General features: G+C 34.8%; 1 protein-coding gene and 1 long non-coding RNA gene across 5 annotated transcripts; one reads left to right on the top strand and one right to left on the bottom strand.

Annotated features, from left to right (window-relative positions):
- Window position 1: 1 nt before the first annotated feature.
- LOC126874452 (uncharacterized) lies at window positions 2–3,534 on the top strand. The gene is made up of 2 exons (XR_007692799.1): window positions 2–1,313; window positions 1,851–3,534. It is a non-coding gene; the product is annotated as an uncharacterized LOC126874452 (long non-coding RNA).
- On the bottom strand, window positions 3,185–12,170 carry LOC126874441 (sterol regulatory element-binding protein cleavage-activating protein). 4 transcript variants are annotated; one of them, XM_050636502.1, is made up of 13 exons: window positions 10,941–12,170; window positions 10,444–10,626; window positions 10,133–10,366; window positions 9,885–10,065; window positions 9,654–9,799; window positions 8,489–9,581; window positions 8,118–8,391; window positions 6,978–8,044; window positions 6,736–6,895; window positions 6,494–6,677; window positions 6,280–6,419; window positions 5,994–6,205; window positions 3,185–5,853 (listed from the first exon to the last, which is right to left on the bottom strand). In XM_050636502.1, exons 2-13 carry the CDS (start codon window positions 10,557–10,559, stop codon window positions 5,674–5,676), a joined length of 3,987 nt encoding a protein of 1,328 aa, XP_050492459.1. In that variant the 5' UTR covers window positions 10,560–10,626; window positions 10,941–12,170; the 3' UTR covers window positions 3,185–5,673. The 4 variants fall into 4 exon arrangements, with proteins under 4 accessions (XP_050492459.1, XP_050492460.1, XP_050492461.1 ...); XM_050636503.1 differs by having other exon boundaries at window positions 11,202–12,170; XM_050636504.1 differs by having other exon boundaries at window positions 11,448–12,170.
- Between the last annotated feature and the right edge of the window lie 333 nt (window positions 12,171–12,503).

Here is a 12,503-nt window from a genome sequence, read left to right as displayed (position 1 = left end):
TACGTGGAAACGCGATTTCCCGAGCTGCAGCCAGTCGTCTGATCTCTTCGGCCAGGCCCGAGTCTCACGGGGCAACAACGAGCGTTTGCATGACCACTTCCGCTTGCAAGCCGAGAGCACAGTCAGCTAGTCCTTCGCCCGACTCTTGTCTGACACACTAAACTGTTAATGAAAGCGAACAGCTCGAATGCACCTTCCGATTCCTCCTCCACCAAACACGTTCGCTTTCATCAACGAGCACATGTGACGGGTCAGCCTCAGTCAGGCGAATATCAGTCTGTCGCACCTCCAGCTTGCCGCATAGTCTTCGCGCTAATGAGGAGGCCGGTGTTTTCTAATCCTCTTTGCAAATTGATCAGACCAACGCGGGGAGAGACGAGTAGCAGTGGAAGGCAGCAACGTTGAATTTAGAGTTTGGGACAAAGTGGATGACTCGGAGGCTCCTGGTGGCTCTGCTGATAAGCTGGTAGCGATAGTTGGTCAGCTGGAGTAGACGTCTTGACTTGAAATATTAGAGTAGCAAGAGTAGGTTTTGGGTTTTGTTCGATTAGACGCATTCTCTTCAATATTGCACTGAGTAGCGATATTTGATGTCATACTTCACTCAAATTGGATGCTGTGAAGTATTGGGAGTAGCATTGTTAGTGTTAGGAATAAAGTATATTAGTATGTGGCTTGGGGAGTGAATTCATATCACACTGAATATTTATGTGTTAAGATGACTCAAACTGAGCCATGCAAAGTGTTAGAAATTGTTCTTTCTACTAGAAATTCTTGGTATTCTAAAGATCACTGATACAGCTTGTGGAAATCAGTGGGCCACAATATCAAACTGTATGTTTGTCTGGTGTTGTATGTAGTTCAATCTATTGGAAATCACATCTTGTATCCTCTTTGTTGATATCCTGAAATTCACTCAAGTGGCTTGAGACTTTGTTGCATTGAATATTTAGAATGCAAGCTTGAACTGGTTCACAGGAAATTTGTTTGGTAAAAGGGTTCTTACTGCTATCTTAAAGATCATTGAAGAATATTGGAAAAATTCAAGTACTATGATGTCATACAGATAGGTATCTTCATTGAACTAGATTTTCTTCTATCAGGAAAAGTGTCCTCTTTAGTATCTTAGAATTTATTGAGTTACTTTAGAAACTTGAGTCTTACTTTGGAAGTTGAATGTTGATACAAAAGGCATGATACATGCTTTGCAACAACTATTTATCTTTGAGTACTTCATTGTCTTGATAATCAATTAACACAATCTGACCATCATTGGATTACTTGAGCAATCTACATGTATAAGTAATGACAATGTAAGTACACAGCAAATGCTTATTAATTAATTAGTGTATTAAAACAAGAATCGTTCTGCTAAGTTCAAACTTAATATATTGGCCATTGAGAATTCTTCATGCTAACTGAGACAGCTCTCAATATGCTAATTATCCTTAACACCTGTTGTTTATTGCCACTGACACTATGGAAAACTTTTTATCTTTATTTTCAGCCAGTTAATCTTATAAATGCCTGGATTAAATTACAGATAGCAATATTTCAAAATAAATTACACTAATCTAATATCGTATTCCCAAACTTATTAACATACAAAAGTTATCCAACCGTTTTGAATTTACTTATATGAAGATTCAGAGATTTAGATCTAGATCTAGATCCATTGCAATTTTATACTGATATTGAATTCTTTGAAATTTTCTTTATGTAATAAGTTTCACAGTAGTCTATGAAATTTATTGATCTTTAGAATAAAAGAAAAATATATTAGCAAAATTCACTATAATTTATATTCCTGTGTCATTAATTAATCATCCAACTTGCTACCTTTGTTACAGAGAATTTAAGTACACTATGTATCACAGAAAGAGGAATATATCTTTCAAGCATGATTTAGATAAAATCGACTGCGCTAATTGGGCATGCCGTCTATTACAAATGAGCTACTTATGTGCTCTTGCCAGTCCAATATGATCAATTACTCTCGTCTACGCTATGTTTATCAATTGTAACAGGCAATTAGCTTCCAACTGTTCGTGCATGGCCAACTTGTGTAAGTCTTTGTTGTAAGAACGATAATTCCAATTGTTTTTTCCTCCAGAAAATTATACTCTTATAATCTTGAAATATTTGAAAGACGACTATTCAAATTTCAAAAATGTCTCAAATTTCTCATCTTATTACGTCGAATAATGTTGAATGGTATAACGAATGAAAAAATTTCAATTCACTTGAAATAACTTATTGGAAGATAAGGTTGTCTTGTTTGACAAATAAATTACTTTCAGGTAATTTATTTGCCAAATATTTGGTCATTTCAAATAAGGAAAGAAATAAAATAAAAGCCTTATTTTAATAATTATCCGAATAAAAGCTCATAACTTTGTATGACGCGCGAATTTAAGAGCCTGTTAATGATACGAGAATCTGTCATTTATTTCCTATTGAATATTCATTGCCCTTAATACCGATAAAACCAGTTTGCTACTTGAGATTTCGGTTGGCAACTAAGTGATTGCGGATTTTGTCATTACCATCTAATGATAAAATCCGCAATCACTTAGTTGCCAAACCAATATTTCTATGTCTTATTATCAAGAATATTAATTACAAAATATGGTGTTGTGCATAATATGTCATTGAACGATATTACGCACGTAGTCTGATCATGGAATTATACTACACTTGTACTATCACCTATTGATCTGCCAAGAAACTTAATTACACACTACAATAGTATAATTCTTATCTGGAGGAAAGCTCCATCATATGTGGAGTTTTTGGTATTATAATGACTCCCAATTGCACGTACATTTCAATTTTCTAGACGTATCCTCCTCATAAAAGATAGTAAAAATTTCCCTTCTAAAAAAAAAAAAAAAAAAAAAAAAAAGAAAAAAAAAAGAAAAAAAAAAGAAAAAATCTCCATAAACTGCATTAATAATTTATCTGTTTTAGTGAGGAGAAAAAGAAAGGATAGAGGAAATTGATCAACAGACTGTGAATTTTGAAGCGTTTATGAGAAACTTGCAGTTTCTAATGAAATATTCAATGTAACGTATTTGTTATAATATTCGGATAGGATGAGGAAAAACTGAATCTGTATAATCATTCATAGTTTATTGATCAATCATGCGACGAGTTCATTTAGGATACTAGAGGTAACTCGAGGTGTAGTAAATGTGAGAATTTATTAAGAACTGTATATCTGGTGTACGACATATTTGCACATGTTAAATTAATTAAATAAATATAAAAATCACGCGAAATCCTAAATGAAACGTTAGCCAGCCAACTGTGTCATTAAAAGCATCTTCTTCATTCTTTTTTTCAATTATTTTATCCTTGCTTTTTTTTTTATTCCTTTCGCGTAACGACTTCTATGAATATGAACGTGTCATGATCTCTGATATGATTTATAACTTTGGTTAGGAAAAATATATATCTCTATTTTTAATAGACGCATGACCCAACGCTAATTGCCTCGAACTTGTATCAGAAAAATAAAACGAAATTTGTTGACACGTACCGCCACACAATTCAGTCTAAAGACATATAGATCGCTATCTTTAACATTCATTTCATAACACACATGCCAAACTTCGAAACCTAACCAAAGAGTCCCCTGACAATTAACTGGAAATGTTCGAATAAAAGTGTGGAAGTTGTTGTATATGTTTTAAAAATATGATCGCATCTTTCTGATAAATTATTCAGAGTTTCATTATACAGGCGGAAGTCCAAGTAACAACTACGTATCGCTAGACTTCAAAGTTCTATGCTTCTATTAAAATTTAAAGTAATTAGAATTAACTATAAATAGATTAAGAAAGATATTACATATAAAACATCTAAAGTATATTATTTGTTACAATATGTAGTAAGTGGAATGAATCTCTGTTTGAGTTCCATTTCTTTAATTCTTGGCCGTAACAATAAAAGTTTGCATACAATCTGCAGTCTGTATATCACATAATTTGCGAGCAATAAAAACATCATATTTTTAAATCTAAAATAAACTTCTGAAATTTTCCTTCAAACGTATATGCAGCTAATGGCCGGGAACCCTTTTTGTAACATTAAACGCTCTCTTCAACAATAATTTTCTATATTTCAAACTTTACACTTGGACTTGATTCGAACGCTTTTGTACAACTTCCTCTCAGAAGAATAAAACATTGGCGACACTCTGCATCGTTATGTGTCCCAAAATATACATATTCTTCCCTTTGAACCTTAGCGAATCGCGAAGCGGAGAAGACAATTTACATATTAAATCTTCTATGGTGATACATATGTATATTATATATGTATGCAAAATAGGACCCATTTTCGTTCGTTCGAAAGTAAATGATTCTTATTATAAAAATAGATCGCTAAAACTAAATGAGACTACATGATTTAATACATAGGATGTTAAATATTCAATTCTTCCAGCCTAAGAGCTCGGTTCTTGAAAATAAAATTCAACAATTCCGAAAGACTCTTGGCAGGAGAAATTAAATTACATATTTTTCTGTCAATGCTCTAAATGAATCAACATTCAATGTACGATTCTAGATAATTGTAAATTTGCAAGCCTCCATTGACGTCATGTCTAGGGGCCAAGCGTCAGAAGATTGTAATCTGTTTTATTCATTTCCACAGCCCCTTACGAAGATACGTTTATATTTAATTAGATTAAATAAAGACTGAATAAAGGCACTCTTAGACCGTGTAACAAAATTGCATAGAGACAGAATGAAATTTCGTCGTACGCTAGACATTTGTTATGCAATACATTGATTCTTAAAACTCATGGAGTTGAAAGATCCTCTATAATAAACCGATAAGTGTACTGCTTATGAACTAACTAATCGTTATTTCTAGACTGCAGATATTTATGCAAATTCATACTTTTATGAATATAATTAATAATTAATAGAACCTATATAATAGAAAAATCTACATAGTAAATTTGGATATTTTATACATCTTCGCCAAGCATTATTGCCCTCAAATTTCTCATAAGAGTATAAATATCCGCAGTCTAGATGCTTGCATAATACAGAAGTGAAATTCCAGCACATATCTGTATTTAACAACTCCGATTTAACAATCAAAAATATCAGTTCCGCATATGGATCTACTCCCAAGTTGTTTAAATAGGAAGGAAAATAACAAACGACGCTTATGAAAATGCTCATAAATCGCGCTGTGAAAGAAATTAGATGCCTCGAAATATAGCACAGCCATATTTTTTATTTGTTATTTAGGCAACGAACGGAGATATCAAAAGTTATTCGATTCTCTGTTTAGTTATCTAAAAATATGATCTCTATCGTGTATCATTGCCTTTAGCGATATATTCAAATGTACATGAACCATCTCGAGAATCGTTGAAGATTTTTCGTAGCGGTTCATAGAAAGGGTTAAGTATACTTATATACTCTACACGTTTCTCTTTACCTGTCACGATAGGGTACAAATGTATTAAGGCGACGATCATGACGGGTGTAGTCTGGTGTAAAAAATTCATATTAAAAGTGTGTGTCTAATTTTCAAATGTAAAATGTACGTCGTGTAAAAATCTATATCTCCATAAATGGTATAACGCTGTTCAAATATTAAAATTAAATAAGAAACGAAACAGAGCTATGTACAATGGTGCATATACAGATCTTAATCTAGTTTATCAGAGACCAATGGGAACCTGACTATTCGCAATTGTCGACCAAAATCGCACACTACGCTATCTCTTAACGCTAACATTTGTTTTACGAAAATACAACTATCTGTGTGACCCAGTCTCACTTCGCGCACAGGCTCTCCCGTCCTCACGTCCCAAACTACTAGTGATCCCTGAAATCGTACAAATTGCAAACATATCTCATATTTTCATGAACCTTACCCACACGATATTTACGTGGCAAAAGGGTTGCTACGAAAACTGCTAAACTAATAAAAATTTCATCTCATTAGAATAGAATATATACACATACCTGACTGCTGGTTATGAGTAAATGATGTGTTAACATGACTAACTGTAAACTGTACGCTGATCTGTGTGCTGGAAGAGCATGTAGTAAGTGTCCCTGAAATCGTTCCCATACGCATAACCTCTCATCAGTGCCAATGCTTATCACGTACGACACGGAACACGTAATAGCGGCTATAGCACCATCGTGAGCTTGTATACTGTACATACACGTTCCTATGAACAAAAAATAAAAACATGATTTTGTTATAAAAAGTTATGATTTGTTATCTAGGATATAATATAAATACCAGTTAAGAGATCCCAGACACACAAAAGGCCATCTTGAGACCCACTGCCGGACGTCATAGGGCTCACCCTATCAATGAATAGACAGGATATGGGGCCACAATGACCATGGAGGGTATACAATGGCAACTGGTCCTCCAGCCTGAAATTGAATTTGAAATTAAGTAAGCGTAATTAGCGGACGTTTCAGAGAAATCATGAAACAAAGATACATACCTATATACTTTAAGAGTGTGGTCCTGACTACCAGTTAAAACTCGACCACCCTCGCTGTCAAGCACCGTTATTGCCTGCTGGTGTGCTTTATGAGAGCTAATTTTCATGCAACGAAGGTCTTCTTCGGATTGCATGATGTTATTTATATCCATAGGTGAGCCAGCACTTCCTGTTCTGACGTGAGCTAAAAAAAAGTAACAGTGCAAAGAGCAGCATATTTAAATAGTAACAAATGAACTTACTTCTTCTATAGGAGGTGAAGCCCCAGTCAATTTGTTGACCTTCACTGTAACTTTCTAATTGTAAAAAGTCAATGGAACCGTTTAATTTAGCGGCCACCACTCTACTGCCGATGAATTTTACGACGGATATTCCGAGCCCTGATCCGTCATCGAACAAACACTAAAGTATTTCATTAATTTTTACTTTGTTATTTTCTAAAATATTAATATTGCTATTGATATTGATTTTTTGTAATATTCACCTTAAATTTACCTGTAGTACCTTCCCAAAATTCTAAACTGCCGTTTGCACAACCCACGACTATAAGGTTCTCCTGATAGTCCATACACCAAATAGGAGACACTGCATGCGAGATTTGCATAGTTTTATCTATATTCACAAAAGTCACATTGTCCACTACACCGGGCGAGTTTAACTGTACACTAGGAATGCACAATTGTTCTAAACTCCCTGAATTCTGCAGCTCGTCTATAGACCTATTATGTTCCTCAAAAAGATGTTTATATTGGTCACCAAAATCGAACCCTTGCTCGCGATATTGCTGTGCTCGGAACTGTTTCATCGATGTAAACTTGATATTTATCGCCGATTTTAAGTCTGGAAGATCGTAAGCGTTGTCCAAACTTTTACGACCAATTTTCTTCTTCTCCAAGTTGAATTCATTGATTTGATAATCATAATCCAGTGTGTTTCCCATTGAATGCCTTTTTCTATTATCATTTTGTCCTCTGTGCATATTATATAATCCAGGAGAGGATTTTCTGCAGTTGACAGTCGACGCTGGCCAGTAGTACGATCCAAACGGATTAGTGTTCTCCATCTCCCCTCTCGAAGGTGGCGAACCACTTTCGTAATCCGACATTAACTCATCCACGTCCGGTGTTGTATGGTTCAAGTTTTTATTAGGGCTACTATAGAACTGTTTTCTATCTATGTGAATTAACTGTTCACCCGATGTTGCATCCCACACTTTGATGTGTCCAGCTAAACAGGTACTGGCTATGGTGTTGCCGTCTGTAGCGATGCATTCTACTTCCTGTGCGTGACCTTCAAGAACTAGGGGTAATGCCTCCAAAACCAATTGTGTTGCTGAATCGTGTGCCTTTTCTGTCTGATACCAACTTGCTCGCCATTCGGCGTAATTTCTCGAGCAAATACATCTATAGAGGACAACCATGGTATAGGCGACGACAATAATACTAATGAGACATAGCACTGTCGCTAAAAATATTTCCATCGGACTGGAGGGAATGAAAGGAGCATCCGCGTTAAATCCTCGACTTTCTGACCTTGTTGGAAATTCCATATCTGTAATAAATTTTTAACTGAATGACTATGTCGCTAATTGTATTGATAATTCTTTTATGTTATATATACTTACCTGAGAAATCTAACGGGTCGAAGGCGACAGTCGCAAAACTCTGCCATTGAAAATGCTGCACATCATTTGGATTACTAATTTGTTTCACTAATTGCGGACTGACAGCATGAGACAGTTTCATAGTAGGTAATACAATTATACGTCCACCGGCGGCAGAGATGTTGTACATTGAAAGGATCGAAGACCAGTGATAAAGCGATAAACGACTCCAAGGTGGGAATTCCACTGGTCTTAATTTATTCAATTCATCGGTAATATTATTTGTTAAATCACCCTAACGTACAAAAAAACGCGGTAAATTAAAATTTATGTTCTGGAAATTCCATACGTTTAGCGTTTAAAATAAAATAAACAGATGGTCTCTAAATTACCTGTTTGTTCAAATGATCTGGAGCAATGGTTTCAGAAGCAATTGACACTGATTTCATGGTATTTAATTCGACGTAATTGCTTGAAGACTGAGACCTATCTACTGTGTATCCATCAATATCTGATTCTGATTTTAATGTTTCACTTAGATGTATAACATGTTCAACAATGCCAGAATTGTAAATGATCATGCTGATCCAGACAACCATCCATACCATAAAGGCACGTTGAAATATTCGAGTTCTTGCCCAGAAATGTACTAGACGTAAACGTTTTGGAATTTTGCCAAATGTATGAGTGTTTTGTGTATTTGGAGCTATGACATTCGTCGGGCCACTAGATAAACCATTTAATCTCGGATGAGATTTTGATCGGAAAATATTTGGTTTTCTATTCGTTATGGTCGTCGTAAATTGCTTACGCGTAGTTGGTATGTTGGGCAAGTGAAACTTCGACGTTTCATTAGACAACTCAGTCCGTCGAATATCGATAGCGAGGATTGTTGAAAAGAACATCATTTGCAGGAAGAAATCATTGACTAATCCCACAATGGCAAATATACAAAATTCTTGTATGGCTGGCACAAAAGTAAACAATCCAATTGTCAGGATTGTCACTTCTGTAAGCAAATTTTTGGTAATGGACCAACCTTCTTTGGAGAGGGCTTGAGCAACGCGTATTTTCACATCCAAATGTGCTGGAGTACTCACTACACTTTTGGTTAATACCAACACATTTTCTAGCCCAACGATAATCACCAAATATGGGAACACTTCTTTTCCACTTAAACTCAATGTTAAGCCAAAAAAAAAGCAAATACCCACAGTCATAGACAAAGAACCTATCACTGTTACTGTTGCACTAAAAGCTATTCCAATCTTTGATTTCACTAACTCTATTTTACGCACAGAGAAATAAACATAGAAAAACAAAGCAAAAAATGTCATCATTAGGGGGAAAAAGTCACTATAGTTAAATTCACCAGGATAAAGAATATGTAATGTTTCATCCATTGGAATGTAAGTAGCATTATCATTTTGTATCTGATGAAGATGATAGTAACTTTTCAATCTATGTTGTAATCCTTTTATAAACCTGAAAATACAAACAACCAAGTAATATGAAAAGTAATTGTCAACTAATTATACTTGTCAATTAATTACTTACTCAGGGTCATAGTCCTTTAAGTAAATAGTTACTGCATATTGTAAAATCCTTTGTCTAAGTCGAATTGGATATCTTTTAATTCCAGTTTCTTTTAAATTCATTCCAAACATTACTTCGGCTAAACTAATTTTACCTTTTTGTAGATTCTGTAAAACATAATTTTATAATTACAGCAAATCTTTTTTGATATTTTATTATTTCTGGACTTTATTCAATCTACTGTTGTCATACCTGGTACGAATATATAGTATTTATAAGATTTGTATCTTGTGCATACAGTTCAATACTTCGTTGCCATAGATTTGCAGGTGAAAGAACCAAACAATTGTATTCTGGCAAAACTTCTGACTTTTTGCCATTTCTTTTTTTAACTGCCTCAATATGTAAGCAGACTTGACCTAGTGTCTTTAGTCTAGAAGAAATAATAACAATAAAGACACAACACAACTCAAAGAGTCAATTAAAAGTAAACAACTTACGTTTTTGGATGCTGATAATTCTGTATGATTTCTAAAAGATTAAAAACTTCATACAGTGGACCTCTGAAAGCATCCATCAGTGTTAACTCCTCTGTCCATGGTATAACTCCAACCCTTAATACCACTTGTTGCACATAAAACACAGAGTTCTCTGTATTATTTTCAGGTACAATAGTATGGTTAATTATTGTCCTTGGCACATTGCCAGGCATTGGTACATTAACCAAAGGAGAGCTATAGAAAAAAAAATGTCAATTATTTTTTAATTCCTGTTATTTGTTGTAGGATACAAATGAAGCAGTATTACTAACCAGCATAGCAATACAATCGAGATTGCCAATGAAATGATTGCAATGGGATGAGACGAACAAAACAGGCCATGGGCATAATACAGCCCTGCCACCCTATCTGGTAAACTACGAAACATTTCACTTTAAGGCTGCCTCACTAACATGTCTCACATCATGTAGATATACATATTATTAGCATATGACCTGAGAACATTTGAAAAAAAGATATGATAGGTACAGTAGTGTATAATATGCATGCGCAAGAAAAGACATTCATAATAATATTTGCTAAAAAGAAATTCACAATAAATTAAATACAGTAGAGATCATAGATTTATTGGAGCACAAGAAAGGACATTCATAATACTTGTTAAAAGGAAATTCGCAATAATTTAAATACAATGTATCATGGACTTATTGAAGCACAAGAAAGGATATTCATAATAATATAGAGATATAATAATAATCGCAATAATTTGAATATATCTAATCAAATATACGTGTATATAAACATTTACAGGGAATGATTTCAGAAAAGAAAAAGAAAACGTCCAACGTATTTTTCTTCACGTTATCAACGACATTACGCAATTGACGTATTATTCAATTCACATTTTTAGAGGAACGAAAGGTTCAATGATGCACAGCGTGCAAGGTTGCGACGAGCAAATACGTTTTCGTCCAACCAAATCCATGACGCAATAAGCGGCACGAATAAAACGATGATTGGACACGACGAGAAAACAAGTCGACGTTACACATCACTTACGTATGCGTACCACACTAATTATATCATTTCTCTCAGATCGGTCTCTTCATTTCAATTTACATTGTCGGACGAATAATCGACACAGTAACAAGTGAAAACGAGACTCTTTTTCCACACAAAATAAATCCACTATAAAATGTACATTATCACTCTTCTAGCACCATACTAAAGATTCTTCAAGTTGCACTCCACGCGAACAATTTATACGCATGAAAAAAAACACTACTAGTGCGATGAAAAATATTCTTTATCATACTTTATTTTCAGTAAAATCGGACAGATAATCCAGTAGGAAGTGTAGTTTTATGAAGATACAGATACGATTTTGAGGTTAGGTTCGCTCGTCGTGGTTGCGCGTATATGTGTAGATGATAGTCGGAATTGATCTTGTAACGCGAAACGCGACGTAAAATGCGCAAGAATCAGTCACACGTGCTTTGAATCGTGCGTCACTTCTCGAATAAAGGAGAGCAGAAGCGAATACGAGCACGACGATGCTCGAGAAACGACTTCGTAAACGAGATGAGTGTAACCAGAGAACCCGAACACGGCCGGCGTAAATTTCCTGAGTGCACTGGCCGGTTTCAATTTAACCCGCAACGACACTGCACAGAGTGGTAATTTATTTTTAAACGGTCCGGTCGAGCCTCCGACTGGCGACCAATCGCAGGTGCATTAATGTTATGCAGCCCAGCTGAGCCCCTCTCGCGCCTTTTGCCACGCACGTGACAAAAAATTTGATAAATCTGTGGAATGAGACCGTCGACAAACTGAACCAATTCTCTTGGCTTCACGTTCGCTTTTCTCCACCCTCTTCAACCCATCAAGGACTAACGTTGCGTCAAGGCAGCGTTTCATTTGCAATTTATCTAATCAATTTTCATTATCGAATTCTATTTTTCTTTTTTAATACTGTGTCCTAGGACCTATTTAATATTTTTTCATCACTATTTTTTCCATCATTATTTTTTCCATCACTATCTTATCTTTTCCACCTTGATCTCACAATTTTATAAAGTTTAAAAAAATTGAAGTATTTATAACATTATGAAAAAGTTTTGTGAACATATAATTTTGAAATGACATCGTCAATAAGCAATTCTCGCATTTCAAATATTATTATTAATATTAATAGATTGGGTAGATTAACATTTTACACTGTACTTGCTTATTATTGCATACAACAGAAAATGCACTAATTCTCCGGTTTGGCATAACGTGAAAAAGAATGAATAAATTTCTGATTTTATTACTATTTTTGCATTGAATGATTTATGTGGTAGCTTTGTATATATTCAATATATAATATTAT

The sequence above is a fragment of the Bombus huntii genome, chromosome 16 (genome assembly GCF_024542735.1).
Source record: "Bombus huntii isolate Logan2020A chromosome 16, iyBomHunt1.1, whole genome shotgun sequence".
NCBI lineage: Eukaryota > Metazoa > Arthropoda > Insecta > Hymenoptera > Apidae > Bombus > Bombus huntii.
Note: the sequence above shows the minus strand (reverse complement) of the source record. Positions and strands in the feature narration are given on the sequence as shown.

Excerpts from the sequence above, each read along its gene's own strand:
- LOC126874441 (XM_050636502.1), bottom strand. The coding sequence starts at position 10,559 with ATGTTTCGTAGTTTACCAGATAGGGTGGCAGGGCTGTATTATGCCCAT. Across the intron at positions 6,896-6,977 it reads GTACTACAGGTAAATTTAAG|TGTTTGTTCGATGACGGATC; the intron begins GTGAATATTACA and ends GAAATACTTTAG. Across the intron at positions 6,420-6,493 it reads CACACTCTTAAAGTATATAG|GCTGGAGGACCAGTTGCCAT; the intron begins GTATGTATCTTT and ends ATTCAATTTCAG.